Below are 21,275 nucleotides of genomic sequence, written 5' to 3'. Positions count from 1 at the left end.
CAACAACTTTATCAGTGCCCCTCAGCACAGCCTCACCAGTGCCCATCAATGCGGGCTCACCTGTGCCCACCATTGCAGCCTCACTGTGTGAACCAGTGCAGCCTCACTGTGCCCACCATTGCAGCCTCACTGTGCCCACCATTGCAGCCACACTGTGCCCACCATTGCAGCCTCGCCTGGGCAGAGGAAGAGAGAGGGCGGCTGGATCATGACTGGAGGAAGAGAAGAGCCACGGGATCACAGAGCTGGATAGCACGCCGGAACAGCTTACATTACAATTGCCTCCGCTCTGCTCGCGTCACACACAGCTCGCCTCCTCCTAACCCTGCGCCTGTGAGAAGCATCCCAGCATTGGACCTGCGTTCTGTGTATGACAGGAGGATGGGTCAGGAGGAGACAGGGCTGTGTGTGGCGGCGAGCAGAGCAGAGGCAATGGTAATTTAAGCTGTTACAGCAGGCTATCCATGCTCTGTGATCCTGTGGCTCTCCTCTTCCTTCATGCTCTCTTTCCCTGGGGCGATCACTGGGAGAATGGCTCCCAATCAACCCCGCCTGCCGGCGGTGCTCGCCCCCCTCCCCTGCTTCCAGGCAGCCCAGCTCCTCGCCAGCCCTCATTTTCCACTTGCAAAATGCGAGTACGCGAGTGGAAAATGTGATGGCTGTCTTGCAATATACCTGCCTACACCAAGTGCACAGGGAGTCACACAAGGCCATTTTTATAGCATGTTTCTTCTTTGTCCAAAATGATAAGAATTCAGCAGAGGCAGAGAGCACAGAAAATTATCAGCTGACATACATATACATACATACATACATACAGATTTTAGGCAGGGTTGCTCCTCACAAATTTACTTGCCAGGAGTAGTTATCTTGGTTGATTGCTAGAGATTGATTTCTCCCTAAGTTTTTTTTTTTTGCACTTTTCTCTTCTACCACAAGGTGGCCGGGTACTAGATACGAGAAGGGCAACCCAAGGTCAAGTTATGGGTATATGGGGTATCTCAGCCAATGGGTAGGGGTTTTCTTGAATCCCTTGGCCTGCTGGGAGAGCCTATATATTCGGGTGAGGTCAGGTGATCTATGTTCTGTGCCACCTGGACGGCTGTCTGGGTGGACGTGTGTCGTAATGCCCGGGCTGCTAGGCCAGAGATTGGTCCTATCCCGGGCACATCTGGCTGCTAGGCTGTCCGAGGGCCTATCCAGAGGCAAGAGAGCAGCGTAGGGTTGGGATTGCGGCTTGCAGCCCAACCAGAAGTGACAGTTCTGCCGGCCGGAGAACCTGTCGTGGTTGGAGGTAGAGGGGAAGCTGTCGCCAGGAAGGGACTGTCCACCTTATTACCAGGGACCACAGTGAGTAACTGAAGCAAGTACCGGAGCAGAATTCTCACTAACTGGGGACGGTGGAGAATTGGGAAACTTCAGTGGGAATCAAGCCAGGGACCCAGCCAGAGGAGGTGATGCTTGCAGAGCAGCCTTGTGTGTCAAGCTAGGGACCAAGCAGGCCAGCGTGGGTGAAGCTTGAGATTTATCTAGAGTGCCAAGCTAGGCACCCAGCAGAGAAGCGGGGTGATGCTTGAGGAAGATACCTCTGTGAAGATTGGAGGAGCTCAAGGGATTCAGTGATAGTGAATCAGTGGGTCTAGTGAGAGACCGGGAGCTCAGTGTATTGGAGAACTACAAGGAGCGATTGTAGTGAAAGTGAAGGAACTGTTAAGTCTTGTGTTTGGAACTGTTAAAGACTGTTGCCATAGGAGACAGCATTCCTGCACATGCAGATGTGTCTTGCTGGATGCCTTTCCCTGCATGGCTGTCCTCCTTTGAAGTCTCGAAGTCTTCCAAATAATCTTACAACTACCTAAGGGTGTCCTGGCCCTAACCCACTCTCCCCCAAATTACAAAAAAGACTGTTAAGAGAAATAAAACCTCTTTTGCATCCAAGAAGTGTCTGGCGCCCAATGACTTTAACCATCTTACACCCACTATGCCTCACAACCCACCACATACAGAAGGATGTCAGCTATCCCTGGCCCTAGAGGTTCTCCTCAGACCAAGGAGACCTGGGACCTTGCTACACATACATTGTGCATTTATTTTATTTTTTTCTTGGGAGCCTGCAAAGCATGGCACCTGCAATCAGCAGGTGCAGGCTGAGGATCCCCCACCCACTGTCACAATGGGGGGGGGGGGAGTTGCTGAACATGTTACATGTTACACCCTAACATGTTCAGAAAGGTGAACTTAGCCTTTATTGGTTTATTTAGCAGACCAAAATTGACCAAATAAGAAAAGTTCATTGTTGACTTTTACATGCCCTTTAAAACTGAACATATTTGTTTTTTATTTTTTTTTTTAGGTCGTGTGGAAGGCAATAGTCTTATAGATATTGGTTCTGGTCCCTCCATTTATAATATTCTGTCCGCCTGTGAAAATTTCAAGCAGATATACCTTACAGATTATTCTGAAGACAACCTGCGGGAAGTAGAAAAATGGCTAAAAGGTGATAGTGAGGCCTATGATTGGTCCCGATATATAAAATATATCTGTAACATTGAAAACCACAGGTATGTACTAAACATCTATTAATGTGCTTTGAATATGGAAGAGTTCACGAGTTGCTCATTTCTGCTAAATTGCTGAAAAATTAGAAGAATGTATTTTTGTTAAAATAATTTAAAAATATTCCCTAAAAAGGCCTTTTTCTTTTCTCCTTACAATAGTAATCAAGTGCTCTCCAATCCTATCCTGCTGCTCCCTCTTTATTTTGCCTACATACATTTTGTCACATGGAAGGCTGATCTAATAAATGATATACTGTACATTGTGGTACAATTAATCACAGATCTACAGTAATATCATACAGTTTAGCAGCAGTCATTAAGCATACATGGACTACGGTTTCATGATTTTAACTTGTTTGGGAAATAGTAATGAATCCTGCTTCTTTTTTTTTTCATGGTTTTTCATGACATACACTATTAATAAAAAAATTTGGGACTCCTGCCTTTACACGCATATGAACTTTATTGGCATCCCAGTCTTAGTCCGTAGGGTTCAATATTGAGTTGGCCTACCCTTTGCAGGTATAACAGCTTCAACTCTTCTCGGAAGGCTGTCCACAAGGTTTAGGAGTGTGTCTTTGACCATTCTTCCAGAAGAGCATTTGTGAGGTCAAGCACTGATGTGGACGAGAAGGCCTGGCTCGCGGTCTCTGCTCTAATTTATCCCAAAGATGTTCTATCAGGTTGAGGTCAGGACTCTGTGCAGGCCATCCATGTCTTTATTTACCTTGTTTGTGCACTGGTCCAAATCATTTGGTGGATGATCCACTATAATCCTCCCCCCACCCGATAGAACATCTTTGGGACAAATTAGAGTGGAGACTGAGAGCCAGGCCTTCTCGTCCAACATCAGCGCCTGACCTCACAAATGCACTTCTGGAAGAATGGTCAAACATTCCCAAAGACACACTCCTAAACTTTGTGGACAGCCTTCCCAGAAGAGTTGAATCTGTTATAGCTGAAAAGGGTGGGCCAACTCAATATTGAACCCTACGGACTAAGTCCGGGATGCCAATAAAATTTATGTGCGTGTAAAGGCAGGCGTCCTAATACTTTTGACAATATAATGTATCAAGGGGGCAAATAAGGTTCAGGAGGGCAGTATTTCACATATGAAATTTTGCAGGGGGATTGTGACCAAACTAATGAAATGTTTGTAGAAAATGTACTTGTATCAAAATACATTTAATCAATATAAAATCAATAAATAAATATTACTCAATCTGCAATTCATCGAAATATTAAATAATGAAAAAAAATGTTTTTATTCATCCAAAATTTTTAGAACCAAAATAAAATCTTATCTGCAACAAACAATAAGGGAATAAATATTTTATTTCATGTGAAAAAAATCCATACCAAAAAATGTCCTTAGTGCCCAGTATATGCAATTTATCCGTGAATAGGTAAAATTGATTCTTCAATTCATATTCAAACAGAAAACCACAAAGCGTCCCCAGTGTTCATAGAAATAATAGCCAGTGAAAAGTCTTTTATATTGAAAGTATACTCAACCATAACGTATAGAATACAGTATTTTTCAGACTTTTTCCTCTGAGGATCAAATCCATACCAAGTGTGATTTGTTTCCACCATAAGATTTCAAGTACTCACCCACAAATCTTAGCATTAAATTGGTCATTCTTATTATACAATGCTGCTGCAATCAGCTATTTTTCCAGTATAAATTGGAGAACCTAGTGCCAAAGTACCTCAATAAGCAGGGTGACTCTGCAGGTACTCAGTAACGATTTGTGCCAACGTCCCCAGCAATCAAATTGTAAATAGGAAAACTCTAGGTATGGGACTTTGGGGGCACAATAGTATTAAACTACAAAACATATATTTAATAGAGATATTTTATTAGAGAAAAATATAAAAGACATTGAACACACATAGATTTAAAAACACTTCAGTCTAGATATAAATCCTAGTAGTAGTACACCGTATGGATCTTATCCTGCAAATTTGTGTAACATAAAGAAGGCTATAAAGGTATACAAATATCGCTTAGTCCACATATAGGAGGAATACTTCCCCTGAAAATTGAACAGAAGGCAAGCACATAGTTATAGCAGACAAGATGCAGCAGGTTTAGTAATCCACGGTGAAGTGTTCTCTAGTTGCTCTACATGTTTCGCGTTACACTGAACGCTTCCTCAGGAGCTAGAGATTCTAAAATTCACATACATGAAAAAAACAACAAAAGAAAACAAAGAATCAAAAGACATAAATATACTAAACACAATGTAAATCTGAGTATCAATATTGAAGATATAGTCACTACCAGGCAGAATGGCTCAAGGGACAGGCCCTACAAAAGATTATGGTCTCCAACCAAAGCACGGCAAGCCCAGTGGTAAGGGTCAGTAAAGATAGGGAAAACAGAGAGTACAAACTGGATTGAAGAGTTTTAAAGGGTCTCAAAATGTATAGATTTTTTGAAAAAATTGAAACGTGGTACACTTACCAATTAAGTGTAGTAAAATTGCATAAATCAATCGATATTGATTGTATGTAAATGGTCGCAGTTTGATGATAAATATAAAGTGTCTGAATTAAATTGGAAACAGCAATCGGTCACAACCTGGAATCTCTCAAAAAAGTGTAGCATCAGGTATCCATAAAAGGGAAAAGCAAAGACTTTGTCGTTGTAGTGCTGGTATATGAAAGATAAATAAAGGGGGAGATAAGCAAACATATTGGTATTGTTATGTATTGCAGTTAAGGAAAAAGACTGCAAACATGAAAATACTTTGCTTAAAGGTTAGAAAACGCTAATGAGACAAAAATAGCCTTACCCTCGGGTGGATGAGAGAGAACAAACAAGGTTGTGTCGTCCGGTCTATGCAGAGACCGGTGCTGTGGCCGCATAGGAGCAGGCAACACAGCGTCCCTATATATAGTGACTCTGGCCGGATACGGACGCTTCAAAGAGGCGTGACGTAATCCGGCCCCGTTGCGAGCTGCCGCGCATGCGCCGTATCGCGTCGTCCTCACGCAAGGACGCGGCGCCGGGACAAATCCGCGCATGCGCCAGAAAGTAACGTGAGGGGGGACGGGACAGAGCGGATGACGCGAGCAGCAAGGGCGGAGTTGGAGGGGAAGAGAGTCCCCGTATCCCCGACAATCACCGCGCATCCGGTCAGGAAAGCGGACCGGATGTGCGGCGCAGGGCAACGGTACTCATTAGGCAGAGACCGTGCAAATGAGGAGGAGACCAACACTAAGGGAAAATCCCTGAGCCATCAACCTGGCGTAGATAGAGATAAAATTGGGCATACAAGATACATATATTATAGTAACATTGATATGTAATTACATAGTCCCATATAGGGGCATTGAGAAGCAAATAGGCAATAACAATAACTAATAATATTTCAAAGAGGAGGGGAACATGAGAGTGCATCGATCTGGAAAAAAAAAAAAAAGAAAGGGAGGATTTATCTTAGTGAGAATCAAATATATCATATCACATCATGGACGATTATTCATAACTAAATAAACAGGTCTAAGGGCAAAGAATGGCATGTGTTAGAAGGGGCTTGATATAGATCAAAGGAAAGGTTTATATGAATGGGATTCGTTCAAACCAGGTGCCCTAGTGGCGTTCAACCGCTCAATCCAGAGGGTCTCCTTTTGTAATATAAATTTGTCCCATTCACCGCCTCTAGGGTTTTGGGGGATGACGGCCAAAGCAGTAAAGGAAATCGACGATGTATTGAAACGATGGTATAAATCGAGATGTCTGCTCACCGGGGTGAGCATTTTCCCGTTCCCTGAATAGTAAATGTGATCGTTGATTCTTTGTCTGAGCTGCCTGGCCGTCTTACCCACATAAAAAACCCCGCAAGTGCATTTCATCAGGTAGACCACCCCTTGAGTATAGCATGTGGCTACAAATTTTGGATGGTACATTTCACCGTTAGGAAGTAGGATGGGATATTCAGAGGATATCCATGGGCAAAAGGAACAGTTACCACAGGGCGATGTGCCTCTGGGTAATTGTGGGGCAGTAGAATTATAGGGCTTGTACTGACTAGAAACTAGTCTGTCTTTCAAAGAAGTTGCCCGTCTGTAGACTGTTTCAGGATGTGTATTAACATATTTCTTTAGGATAGGGTCCTCTGTCAGAAAATGCCAGTGTTTCTTTAGAATATTATTGATGTCATGATAATGAGAGGAAAATTGAGTGATCAGTTTGACCATAGTTTTTTGTAATTGGGTTTTTTTCACATATAAGAGGTCAGTTCGAGATTTGCTTTTGGCTTTATTAAAAGCCTTACGTAAGAGCGACCGACTATAGCCTCTGGCCAAGAGTCGGGATCTTAGGAGGTTGGACTGGTGTTGAAAATCCGTCATTTTTGTACAGTTTCGACGAAGACGAAGATACTGTGCATATGGTATACTTCTAATGAGGGGGGGAGGATGTGCACTTGTAGCATGTAACAGTGTGTTTCCTGCCGTATCTTTCCTGAATAAATTGGTGGATAGGGTATTGTTAACGTCCCTGTAAATCTCGAGATCCAAAAAATTGACTGTATTGGTATCACAGAAATATGTAAATTTTAAGTTGAACTGGTTAACATTGAGTATTTGTATAAACTTTTTAAGGGTCTTTTTAGTTCCTGTCCAAATGATGAAAATATCATCTATGTAGCGTTTCCAGATCAAAATTTGATCCACATATTCTGAGTACCGGTCCCGAGAAAACAGGTGACGTTCCCACCCCCCCAGGTACAGATTGGCGTAGCCAGGGGCACAACAGGTGCCCCTGGCTACGCCCTGCACCTGGAGGTAGTGGGAACCCATAAATTCAAAAGTATTGTGGGTCAAAATGAAGTGGAGTAACTTCAAAATGAATTCGTTGTAACTCCACTGATGGTGATCCTCCTCATATAAAAAAGTGCGGACCGTCTCGATCCCCTGCTCGTGAGGGATGCTGGAGTACAAAGCCTCCACATCGAGCGTCACGAGCAGGGAATCGGGAGGGACCGACAACCCCTCAATCTGTTTTAGAAGATCTAACGTATCTTTGGTGTATGACGGTAAGGCCATAACGTGAGGCATGAGTGTGGCGTCCACAAGTTTACTGGCATTGTCTGTTAAACTATCAATACCTGAAATTATCGGTCTCCCAGGGGGCGACACCGGGTCCTTATGCACTTTGGGAAGTGCATAGAACGTCGCCACCCTGGGAGACCGAACATTCAGGTACTCATAGGTATCTTTAACGATCAGACCTCTTAGGTAGGCATCTCCAATAATGTCCAGAAACTGGTTCCTAAAAGATATGGTGTCTGATAGGGGAATTTGCCGATACCAGTCTTTGTTGGATAGAATGGTCAAACACATATTTTCATAGGAGGATCTGGTTAGAAGGACTACATTACCGCCTTTATCGGCGGGTTTCACAACGATGTCAGGGTGATTGTATATTTTGGAAATGGCTTGACGCTGGGTTGGCGTTAGGTTGTTTTTTCTGTGGGGTGGGTCCATATGTTTAATATCACTGGTCACGTTCTGTAGAAACGTCCAGATTTGGGGGTTCTGGGATGGGTCAGGAAATTCCAGTAGTCCACACTAGTATCCAGGGCCAGATTAAGAGCATCACATGCTTGGTGCTAAGGATTTTGGTGGACCTTTTACTGGGCACCCTTCTGTGTTTCCAAGAGCCTGTGTTGGCATGCGCCCAAACTCTAAAGGGCGCAGCTGCACAGGCGTAACACTAGGGAAGCCTGGCATTTGATTTGCCAGGTTGCCATAAGGGCCATGCATTGGCGTGCCCTCTGAGCTGAAAGAGTGCAGCCGCACAGGCCTAACACTATGGAAGCCCCAGATTTCTGTAAGAGCCCTGCATTGGCGTGCCCCAGGCTTCCGTTAGGACTGCTCATGCGGCGCCCATTATCAATCCCCCCACCCTGCCCAGGTGGCGCATGCGGAATGCAGAGCCTGTCAGGGGAGATCTCTCCCTGTTGGCCCATTGCTTTTCATGAGCAGTGTGTTCTTTTTGGGTGCCTAGGCCTATATTAAGTTATGTGCCTGGAGCTGCAGCTCCAATAGCCCCAACATTAATCCAGCCCTGCTAGTATCAATCAATGGTTAGTTAATCCTCTCTAGCATGTAAGGGGTTACACCAGTGTTTCAGAAATCTCCGTCGCCATACATGAAAGAGCCGCATACAACGCCTAAACATTTATTCAGCCTACAATAATATAATACCTACATAATCCAGTGTCATACCCAACATTAAGGATGACAGTGCATTTGTTTGTTAGCATCGCCGGCTCTAGCTGTGAACAATGGCTGTGAGCGGACGGGCTTGTGTGGGTGATGTCACTCATTGAGCTCCGCTCTACATGTTTCAAAGTGATGTCGTCATCAGGAGAAGCATCCATCAGATTAAATTCAATTCAATTTAAAAAAAAGGAACCAGACTTGAAGCACCGATTGATCTTTTTTCTGATGACACTTTTCCTCTTTCTATGTTTACCTTATAATAATATATATGTATGTGTGTTTGCTGTTTCCAGATTAATTAGACCTCTTACAATAAAAATATGTTCTTGTATATATATATATATATATATATATATATATATATATATATATATATATATATATATATATATATATATATATATATATATATATTTGCCGTCTCTTGAGAAAGTGGATCTGACGTCAAAACATGTTACAAATATGTTTTGGCTCAACATCCGTAAGCTGTATACTAAATAATATAAATCTAAGGATGCTGTTCTTAAAGATAGCTTACATATAAATTGTATTTTTGCTATATATAATAAAGTTGCAAAAACGTAAAAAAAAAACTCAGGAGGTGCTTTTCCTCACTGTACACCAAAATCCGTTTTTTTTTTTTTTAACTATATTTTGAAATTTTACATTCTGGTGATGGTGACATTTGAGGCATAGTAATATACATAACATGTCTCCCCTCCTTTCATTCTTGTTGGTATTTAGTTTTTCTGAGAACGATGGGCGGCGGAATATCTGCACTTGGTTTGCAGCCCAAACAATAGCCGGGGTTCATTGTGCAACTTGGGTCGGAAATTGTGCATGTGGTTTAATACCTTCCATTCTTTTTCTCAAACAGAAAGTGATTGGCCAGGTTGTGCGCAAACTCTCTGACTAGTTGTAAAATCCCAATGAGTCATAAAAAGAATTTCTGATATCAGCGTGTTTAACCTCACGACACACATTGCACCCTAAAAGGCCATTTTTCTACAAACAGCCAAGAGTACTTTTTTTTTAATTCTAGCCACTGATTCTGGTCCCAACATTCTGGTAGAAGAATTCTCTCACTAACATCAGCAGCTGTATCTTCAGTAACTAAGTCAACTACAGTTGATTTACTGACTGGTGTCGTTTCTGCAGAGGACACTGGGTCATCCTACTGAAGCAGAGGCTCACACTGAGATGAGCAGCTTGCAGACTTAGTATGTGATTTTTTACTGAAAGCCTTTGAGAAGAAATCTATAATGCTGCCCTTTCGTTTGCTAATTTCTGTACAAATAATAAAAACAATAAAAAAATTACTGAAAGAGTGGGTGGAACAGGGGAAACACACATTGGGTTCTGCAGTAAATCTAAAACATGGCAAAAATCTTTAAAGCCAAAATGCTAATCAAATAATGTCTTAATAATGTAGTATTTTTTTCCATTACCCAGATATATAGGTTTTGTGTCCTGCATGCACACCAACTTTTGCAACTCACTCCTTTTTTTTAATTTTATTTAGTAACTCTCTCATTTTTGTTTATGGCATTTACATTAAATATTTTAATTAAAATTAATAAATTTAAGTTCCCCTATTAATTTTGATGCTTTCTTTCCCCTGGCTGTACCTGCTGCTTGAGCGCCTCACTAATGAGTTGGCCGGGGTGTGTGTAAGGTAGTAGGCTACCTGTTCCTTGCACTTCACAGAGCAGCTCCATGCGTCTTTGACCCATGACGTCACTTCCCCCTGCAGTGCGCCACACGGAGCTGCTGTGAATCATTCCAGGGGAAGCTTCAGGAGGACTACTGGCAGCCTACTGCAGCTGCGTCTTTAGGCTCCATGCACACTGGAGCTGATAAACTGCAGTTTATTGGAGTTTGGGCGTTTTTTTTAAAAGCCCATAAACTCCACTCTATGTTATCCTATGTGCCCATGTTCATATGGACGTTTTTTAGCTTTAATGAGCAGTGGAGTTTATGGGCTTTTTTCTGAACGCCAGAAATTTGCATTCAAAGTGCCATTTTTCACCGGCAAAAAAACGCCAAACGCTGATAAATGCTCATAAACGCTCGTTAATTAGTGTTTGGCATTCTATTTTTTTAATGCAATGTGGGATTTTAGGAGTGTCCTCTATGTTTTTGTATTAAAAACGGCCATAAACAAGGGATATTATGCCTACGGGTACACTGATGTCATTTTCGCAACTAGCAAGGAAATATGAGCTACCTGGGTGGATGTTCTTCCGCTATGTTCAACTGAGGCATGCGGCCAGGGCCCAATTCCAAACGCAGCCTACTCTGAAATTGGACCCCGTAGAGAATCTACTGTCCTGTGAGGACCTAATAAAGCCACTTTCGGCTTTATATGGTATTTTACTTCCAATTGACAACGTAAAAATGGATAGACTATGGGAACAATGGAAGGCCGATATTCCAATGTTAGAGAGAGAGGATTGGGAGGACAGTCTTGAACAGAGCCCCAAGCTGGTTATAGCTGCAGGAGATAAACTTATACAGACCAAATTCCTCCATAGGGTTTATTTTACCCCGGTTCGTATGTCTAGAATATATCCAGATAGAGATCCACAATGCCCCAGATGTTTGACACATCCGGGATCATATTTACACATGTTCTGGGAATGTCCTAAGCTGTCAAACTTCTGGGAGGGAGTATTTGATCATTTAAACGTCCGCCTGGACTTGAATGTTCCCGTGACACCTGAATTGGCCTTACTGGGTATACATGAGGATGATCAGAGATCGCATCATAGTAAATTACTAATTTCATATTTGCTCTTTTATGCTAAGAAAGAGATACTGTGTAGGTGGACCTCCTCTGTCCCCCCGGATGTAGCTACATGGGAAAATAAAGTAAATGCTGCTCTGCCACTATATAAGTTGACGTACATTAACCGGGGATGCCCATGGAAATTTGACAAAGTTTGGTCATCATGGGCATCGATTTAGACAATGGGACACTATCAGTAGAGCGGAGGATATGCTGATTGACCCCTGCTTTCTTCTGGTGTTTCTGGTTTCCGCTGCCTCCCCTCTCCCCCCCTCGCCCCCCCCCCCCCCGGGGTTATGTTCCCTACTGGTTTTTCCCTTTCCCTGCCTCCTTTCCTGTTCTCTCCCCCCTCCATTACTCAAATATATAACCCCTGAGCAGGGAATAACGAATATACTGCATTTGATAAGGTTTATGGTCTTGGATTTCCTCTTTTCTTGACATTGGTTCACGGTATATGCTTTGTGTGAAATGCTGACAAACCTGTACTAAATATACTTTTTGTATAACAAAATGTGATTACATAATATTGTAAATGTTAATTCTACAATAAAGCACTCCTGGTTGTAAAAAACGGCCATAAACGCTAAGACCCGGTTTACACACGGGCGGCACGACTTGCAGGTCGCCTCAGCGAGGCGACCTGCAAACGACTTCCGCGGCGACTTGCAAAACGACTTCTGTATAGAAGTCTATGCAAGTCGCCCCAAGTCGCCCCCAAAGTCGTACAGGAACCTTTTTCTAAGTCGGAGCGACTTGCGTCGCTCCGATTAGAACGGTTCCATTGTACAGAACGGGAGGCGACTTGTCAGGCGACTAGGTCGCCTGACAAGTCGTCCCTGTGTGAACCGAGTCTAATGCTAAAAAACGCTCATAAACGCTAGTACAAAATGCTGTTAAAAGCACGTTTTTCAACCAGAGTTTTCTGCCAGCTATCTGGTGTCCAGAAAAAGCTTTTTTGAGCTTCAGTGTGCATGGAGCGTTATCCTTTGCAGAGGCTCTGCTTCGAGGCTCTGCTCAGCCTCAATCAGTGTGCGGCACTTATTATTACAAGCTGTGTCGGCGGCTGCTGGTGGTGCCACACAGCTTGCATACTTCAAAGGCCAGTCCTGCAGGACGCGGCTGCTAACGGGAACGGCATTCCTGCTGTGGAAAATATACAGGAACGCCGTTCCCATACGTTCCTGCAGGACTCAAGCCCTGGTTCACAGACAGTGTACAGTTCAGATCCAAGCAGCTCTATGCCATGTGATTGATCACGATATAGAGCCACTCAGATTGGTACATTGTGTCTGTGAACTGAGCTGTTCAATGATGGATCGGTTCACAGCCATTAACTGGCCCAATGGTGGTCAGTGGGATATTTCTAGGGTGACATTTATGAACCTATGGTGTTACCATAATTCACAATGCTTTCCCATTAATGGTGTTGGATTTAGTGCACAAATCTGTCTTTAAAAAATGGAATTTCTATTGTATCTGGTTACTTTGATAAAATAAAAAAATGTTAACTGGTCATTTTTTTTGAATACCTGTAGTGATTCTGATATTCTCAATTCTAGGTCCACAGAGGAGGAGAAGGCAGAGAAGATACGCAGGAAAGTCTCGCTTATGAAGTGTGATGTCACCAAATCCAATCCTCTAGAGCCAAATTCCCTTCCCCTGGCAGATTGTGTGATCGTTGCCTCGTGTCTCTCCTGTGTTTGCAAGAATGTTGAAGATTTTAATACTGCCCTAAAGAATGTTTTATCTCTGCTCAGACCCGGGGGTCATCTAGTTATCACCGATTACTTAGGGACCTCATATTACACGGTCGGCAAGACAAAGTTGCCAATCCTGTCACTTGATGAAAACACTGTGCGAGAGGCGGTGGCTGAGAGCGGATGTGAGATTCAGGAGTTTACAACGTTTTCTGACTTAAATTATCCAGAAGAGCTGTTTGATTGTAAAATTGTTTTCTGTCTTCTAGCCCGCAAACACTGAAGAGAGAAATAGAGGGAAATAAAAAGAAATTTTAAAAAGTGGCAGAAGTAACGTCAATGTCCTTTGCCCTGTGGGTAGGCCCTGCTGTGTCACACATTTCACAGAGCCTGCCTTCTGAACTACAGAGGTGATGAGAGGAGTTTCAGGAGGCGGCGTCAGTACAGGAATCCCCGCTTGCAGGCAGCTAGGTACTATGGACAGTGCCGGATTTTTCACTAGTCGCAGCAGGCATGTGCTTACAGGTGCCCTTCCTAGAGGGGTGCCCATCAGTGTGTTTTTTTTTTTTCAGACTCCTGCCTAATAGGTGGAAGCATTTGGGCAGCTGTGCTGCCACCCGATTGCTTCCACACACCCCCGGTACCCCCATCTGTGGGCCCGGAACCAACATGGTGGGTGCCAGCGGGTGGAGGTGAAGGAGAACAGTGGACACATGTCCTCTCTCTTCTTGTTGGTGACCCAGAAGCGATTTGTATGACATCACTTCTGGGTCACCCTGTCACTTTCCCCGGCTTGCAGAGCCGAGAAGGGACATTGCAATGCGATGTGCATTGCAATACATTCAGTGAGGCCCAGAGGAAACATGCAGGGTCTTTTAGACCCTGTATGTCTCATTAAAGAGAACCTATTACCTAAAAATCATCACATAGGGGACTTTTTGTCCCCTATGTGCTGAAAAAAAAAAAAAAGTTAAGCAAAAAAAAAATCAATAAAGTTATACCCAAGCACATAAAATCTCACCCCCCAAAATTTTTTGAACCCCCCCCCCCACATATACACACATATGAATGTAAACGCACGTGTTGGGGGCACCTACAAGTGAAAACGTTTATTGGGATACACATGTTGTATATCGCCACACACGAATGAGAGCAATGATTCTAGCACAAGACCTCCTCTGTAACATGAAACTGATGACCTATAGAAAATATAGGGGAATGAAGTATGTCGCCATTTCTGGGGGACACACAAATTTAAGATCTGACATGTTGGGTATCTATTTACTTGGTGCAACCTTGGCTTTTGGTGCGGCCGCCTCAGGGCTTGCTGAGAGGCTGAGACAGCCATCAATCCAGGCACCTGGCTGATCCAGACTCCCAGAGTCGGGATGACGCGGTGCCTGGACTGATCTGTGTGACGTCAGCAGAGAGCGGACTTCAGACCACTCTCTGCTGAAGACGGGTCACAGAAATACACAACGAATTGCACTCCTGTGACCTTTAGGAGAGGCCCAGCCTAATAAGCTCAGGTTGGACTTCTCCTTTAATCATTTGTTTCTCCATCCTAGAGTGTTTACACTGTGATTGGCCAGCACAAGGAACACAAGGTGTAGAGTCACTCTGCTTGGCACGTTACATTGTGTTTGTGATCTGAACTTTCTAATTACAGTCGGTCATACACGTTTTCAGTTGGTGCACTGGCCGCCTGTTTCCTGCACTGCTGTTTAATATCGGTACTCCAGCACCCCCCCACCCCCACCCCGGGTGGTTAATTTTACCTACACCCAAGTTCTGGCCCTCTTTTCAATATCTTCCAAGACCTCTTGAACATCTGAATGGTCAGTTTTTGTTTACGTTACTCCAGGAAACTCTGACCAGTCACAATGGACTTCTTGTATCTGAACAACCAAGAAATTGTACCAGTTTTCACCAACAATAGTGCTGCAGCGTATGATTTAATATCATTGGACTGTACTAGCTGTGTCCAAGTCCTCATAAAGTAAATCTCATTTTGCTGCACAGTGAGGACACAATTAGAGGATTAACTTTTAAAGCTTGAATTATGATACCCTTATGCCACGTACACACAATCGGGATTTTGGTCGGAAAAAGATATGATGGCTTTTCCGACGGAATTCCGCTCAAGCTTGCCTTGCATACACACGGTCACACAAAAGTTCGCTGTACTTTCGACCGTCAAGAACGTGGTGACGTACAATACTACAAGGAGCCGAGAAAATGAAGTTCCATGCTTCCGAGCATGCATCAAATTGTTTGCGAGCATGCGTAGGAATTTTGCGCGTTGGAATTGCTACAGACGATCGCATTTTCGGATAGGAACTTTTTCCGACTGAAAAATTGAGAACATGCTCTCAATCTTTTGCTGGCTGGAATTCGGCCAGCAAAAGTCCGATGGAGCATACACACGGTCACATTGTCCGACCAAAAGCTCTCATCTGTCTTTTGCTGGCCGAATTTCCGATGGTGTGTACGCGGCATTACAGTTCTATTATTTAATTTGTTATAAATTGCAGTTTCTTTATGTTGTATGCACAAGGCCCACATTTTACAGTTGTATTCACTGTTCATATGACCATTACCAGTGTCTTGTTATTATAAAGCAGACCTTGTGAATAGCTATCAGGAAGCATCTCTGCTTTTAAATTAACCAAAAGATGGAAATGATTTTAAAGGAAGCCAGTGCTTGGAGAAATATGTTGGTAGCCATTACTGACTTTGCCTTTTGAAAATGCTAAGTACTGGGAATGAGTCGAAACACCTGGTTTAGTTCAGAGGTTTGGCCAAACATTTCAAAGGGTTGGTAGTAATACCACTAATATACATGATGTTCAACATTTTTACAGAAGCGCATTTTGTTTTAACATAACAGCCAGGCAACCTGCATGTTTACTTGAAGATCAGCAATGACATCAACTCTTTCAATGAATGCATACTCACAGCCTGTAAATAAAATAAAATGTCTGTCAAATCGATAAAACAATTCATACAGTATATCACAGTGATAAAACCACAAGTTAATTCAGTGACTATTAAAGGGTAAGTTCACCTAATTGACACTTTTTTTTTCTAAACTCCAGCTCCCCTATGCACCAATATAGCATTCGTGTACTTTTTTTGCAAAAATATCAAAGCTTTCCATTAAATCTACAGTCACTTACTTTTCTAGTCCTAATCCGTGTTTCCAGATGTTTCCATTAGTGATGTCTTTCTTCCTGATCAGACTTTAGGTCTGACCCAGGAAGGAGTTGACCAGCTGACCTCATTAGCACACACCCTGCATCATCTACCCTCTCATTCCCAGGTGCATGTTTTTTTTAAATGAAATGTAACCAATCAGTGATCACCCTTCTCACTAAATACACAATCAGATTACATAGTGTATGGCCATCTTTATACAAGTACATAGGAGGGAGTGGACAGAAACACTCAGCTGTCAAGCCCCGTTCACAACTCTGCATTCCCACATGCGTTTTTTTTTTTTTTACCAAGGGGGAGGAGTTTTGGAGCATTTTCACTCATCACACATAGGACAGCCCATCCACCTGAATGGGCTGCCCTACACACAGCAATCGCCCCAGAGAAGCTTCAGAACTTTTTTTAGAGTGGAGCTTGGTGCGTTTTTAAGTGTGATTTTTGGTGCAGCGCATTTCTGAAATGCAAGGAAATGCACAGATGTGAATGGAGCCTCATTGTTCTTGTGTTATTGCACCAATTTCACTTTCAGGACCCATTCACATCTAGCATAGTGGGAGCGCACATTTTGTGTCTCGTTTTTCCTGTGACACGCATAGGGCAGCCTGCTGATTTCAATTGGTTGCACTACATGTGGTTAATGGGACATTTTGACGTTTTATGGGTTGTGTGTTTTTTACTGTGCGTTTTGCAGCATTTGCCCCTCATTTTTTCACATAGCAAAATGTGTGTTTGCTTCTGTGTTTGGTGTGTATTCCCTGTGGCTCTGGATCACTCACCAGATTTGTATGACCACTCACCCTGTTTGACCTCTCAAGATGGTCAAACAGGGCTGTGTAATGGTGCTAGATAGATATTATTTCCTCATGGACCCATTAAGAAAAGCTTAAAGAAAGTAAAACCAGGAAACTGTAACCAACTCACAAGACAAGTGCTTAATCTAGCACCCAGGATAAACGGCCTGTAGTAAATGTCTCAAAAACTGCACCACTGAATTAACTCCTTCATTACAAATCCAGTGCATGCCAACCCCTTCCACGTGTGTGTCAGCATTACAGTACCTAGGCCCATCCCAACATGTTTTGTTACACTGGACGTTATCAGTAGCGATTACATGCACTGAATGGAACTAGGCACTGTACCACTGATACACATGTAGAATTGGTCTTCATGCACTGGATTTGTGATCTTTGAGAAAAAAAAACTTCACATTAAATCACTGAGGATGTTTTAAAGGACCCTAGAAGCTAACAAAATAGGAGCCCCCATTGTCTTTTTTAATTGAAAAAGTGAAGATTTCAGCGCTATGATGCTCCTTATGCCTTCATGAGCTAATATGTCACTGGCCTGGGAGAAAACGTAGCCAATGAGTATAAAAAGTCTGCATACTTGTTTCTAGGCCATTCACATACTAGGTAGTAGGAAGGAGCTCATAGTCTGACAATAGTCTTCAAATGCAACTATGGACCATTTCTTTTTAAGAAATGTTCACAGTTTATGATTCAGTAGGAGTGATCCCAGTGTTGGCTGTAGGGGATTTTAATGATGTTTTAAATCCTACCTTGCACAAGCTCATCTTCACTGGCAATGTATGAGCACAAACGGAAATGCTGTTTGCAAAACAGCTAAAAGAGCTTGGCTTAGTGGATATATGGAGACTTAGACATCCCAATGTATGGGAATACTCTTGTTGTTTAAGCACATATTCCTCACTATCCCATATTGTCCTTGCTTTGGGTTTGGCTTCCTTTCTCCAATGGGAGGAGTCCTTCACCTGGGTCTAGAGGCCTATTGGACTAATCACCTCTTCTGGTGGTTTAATCAAAAACAAGCCAAGGGAGATGCCTCCATAGAAGGTCAATCTATTTTGGGTCTACTTTAATGCCATCAGGTTATGCTATATTGAATATGCTTTCTGAATTTTTCCTTACTAACAAGGGCACATCCTCCCCATTAGTAGTCTGGGACACTATGGAAGCCTTTCAAGATTTTCAAGAGGAGTCCTGATTAAAGAAATTTCCAGTATCAAAAACTCCTCCAAATAACGGGAAATGGATATTATGAGGGTAGTGAGGGAGACAGAGGAGGACTTTATCACAAATCTGTTAGATAGCAACCGGAGCAGATCTATCCCTTACAAAGGCTGAACACAAACAGTTTTTTTAACACAGAAATGCTTTAAAGAGGCCAGTTGTTGACTGTTTGCTCTCACTCTCAACAAGAATCCACAGTAATTAGTGATACCCAAGAGAGGGTACGATCACACACAATATAGAGGCAGTTCTGCAGAGTTTTCATGACATTTATAGGAATTTATACAAGACTATGGTATCCTGCACAGCTACTATGACAACACTGATTCTGACAACCTTAGAGATCCCCAAACTTTAAAGGGATGTAAGACTAAAATCCGAGTCCCCCCTAACATTGGAAGAACTATGACTTACAGTATCCCAAACACATTATAAAAATGAGCCTCCAGGGACTGATGATCTGTCAGCCAAAATATAGAAACATAATGGGCAGATCCTAAAGCCCAAATCTCTTACAATTTTTTTAGGAAGCATTTAGACAACTCAGTCTTCCCAACTCCCTGAAAGAAGCTACCAATATTGTACTACCAAGGTAAGGACTTACTCCGTCCTGAATCCTATCGGCCTATTTCCCTTCTTACTTTGAGTGTTAAAATACTCACAAGGGTTCTGGCAAATAGACTGGCTATACATATTTCTAAATTGTTTCATATGGATCAATCCAATTTCATTCCCTTGAGAGCTACGGCCACAAACATAAGGAGACTGTTTGTAAATATGCAAATTCCAATGGGTAACACAGGACAGAGAGCGATCCATTCTTTGATGCTCAAAAAGCGTTTGATAGTGTAAAATTGGAATATCTATGGAAAGTACTATCAGCTTTTGGAATCAAACCCAAATTTATTTAGTGGTTCTGACTTTTGTACAGCTCTACCACAGCTAGACTTAAGCCTTGTACACACGGTCAGATTTTCGGCAGACAAAGCATCAGACTTCTGTCCGAAGGGCGTGTGCCTGGATTTTGTCTTGCATACTAATGGCACACAATTGTTGGCCAACAAACACGAACGTAGTGACATACTACGTGGAATTTCAGCTCTTGAGCGCCACCCTTTGGGCACCTTCTGCTAATGTCCTGTTTGATGAGCATTGATTCCGAGCATGCGTGTTTGTACTTTGGACTTTTGTGTGACGGACTTGTGTACACACGATACAAAAATCTGACAACAGACCGTTGTCCGCCTCGTACACACGATCGGATTTTAGGCAGGGAATTGTGTGTTGACAGACTGCCTAAAATCCGACCGTTAGTAGGCTCCTTCAGACAACTGTTGTCCAACGTTCGGCCAACAAATGTTGGTTAGCAGGCTAGTAAATTTTCAATGGACAATGGTGGTTGCCCCAGGTCTCTGGTGCTGCGATCACTGAAATCATTGGAGCATCTCTCCCCTCCACTGCCACCTGTATCAACAGTTAGACAGTATATTTCAGAGCTGAATGAAACCAACCCCTTCCCTTTTCGTCTTCTGCCCTTCTGACCCTGTCCTCTTCAGGATGGGGGGACACCAAATTGAGTCTTTGCTCCAGGTCAAAGAATGTCTAGCTTCACCACTGGGACTAAGACTTCCCTGGACTCCCCCTTGAGTGACAGGAGCCAGCCTAGGGGAGGGGTGAGTCCTAGACATGCTGGGACTTGTAGTGTGCAGGCAGCAAGAGGACCTCAACACTGGGATCCACATTTTGACATTCTGTACCTCCCCAATTCTTTTGAATTGCCCTCTCAATATGTAAATAAAGATAATAACTCTTTAGCCACGTGGAGTATATTGGTGCACGGTGGAAGCGGAGGGTGGTAGTGGGGCCCCAGGTCAACTTTTGCATCGGGGCCCACAAGCTTAAGCCTCTGACTGCAGTCCTAACGCTATAATTCTAACTCTATAATTTTGAGAGTCTCCTGAAGTCCCGTGAAAGAATGTCTAGCTTCTCCACTGGGACTAAGACTTCCCAGGACTCCCCCTTGAGTGACAGGAGCCAGCATAGGGGAGGGGTGAGTCCTGGACAGACTGGGTCTTGTAGTGTGCAGGCAGCAAGGGGACCCAACACTGGCATAGTGTTCAGGGTCACAGGGATCGGAATGGAAATTCCGCCCATCCCATGCTCCAAGAGGCCTGTGGGGCCTCCCTGCCACATTTGGTTCCACACCTAGATAGGAGGGGCAGCATATACAGAAACCAACCCCTTCCCTTTTCGTCTTGCAGCTGCTAAAAGCCAGCGGGAGAGGAGGATACAGCTTTCGGTAGCTGCAGGAGAAAAATGGAGGAGCTCGGTTTCTGTAAATGCTCCAGGTTACTTCTGCTGCCCAGGCCCTCTGTGACTCCCCTGCCCCCCCCCCCCCCCCACAGTGCTTCCGGCTTCCATTCCTCTCCTACTGGCTGCTGCAGGATGGAAAGCAGTAGAAGGGGCCAGTAAACATGTAATTTATTGGCCCCTTCCTTTTTTGAAGTAACAAAGTGAGTGATCAGTACCAATCACTCACTGTGTTCATTCATACCTAAAGCATAGTAAACTGTGTTTGTGAATGAACAGGAAGACAGCACAGACCTCTTCCTATTCTTCCATTCTGTGTAGTTGAGGATTGTGTCTTCAATAACTTTCTCTGTCTCAAAAGTGAGACCTCAGGAGTTTGTTTAGACCCCTGATATTCCACCAGAGGCCCCCCAACTATGCTGCTAAAAATAAA

At 43.4% G+C, this 21,275-nt stretch overlaps 1 protein-coding gene across 1 annotated transcript in view; it reads left to right on the top strand.

Annotated features, from left to right (window-relative positions):
• The window catches only part of LOC141111123 (nicotinamide N-methyltransferase-like), a 44,916-nt gene extending 31,306 nt beyond the window's left edge, over positions 1 to 13,610 (top strand). The window contains exons 3-4 of the mRNA XM_073603159.1: positions 2,354 to 2,561; positions 13,149 to 13,610. Coding sequence (XP_073459260.1) covers positions 2,354 to 2,561; positions 13,149 to 13,569 — 629 coding nt within the window. The 3' untranslated portion in view covers positions 13,570 to 13,610. The remainder of the gene's footprint in view (positions 1 to 2,353; positions 2,562 to 13,148) is intronic.
• The last annotated feature ends 7,665 nt before the right edge of the window (positions 13,611 to 21,275 follow it).

The sequence above is a fragment of the Aquarana catesbeiana genome, linkage group LG10, assembly GCF_042186555.1.
Source record: "Aquarana catesbeiana isolate 2022-GZ linkage group LG10, ASM4218655v1, whole genome shotgun sequence".
NCBI classification, from domain to species: Eukaryota; Metazoa; Chordata; class Amphibia; order Anura; family Ranidae; genus Aquarana; species Aquarana catesbeiana.
The sequence above is the reverse complement of the archived record's forward strand: the minus strand, read 5'-3'. Positions and strand labels throughout refer to the sequence as shown.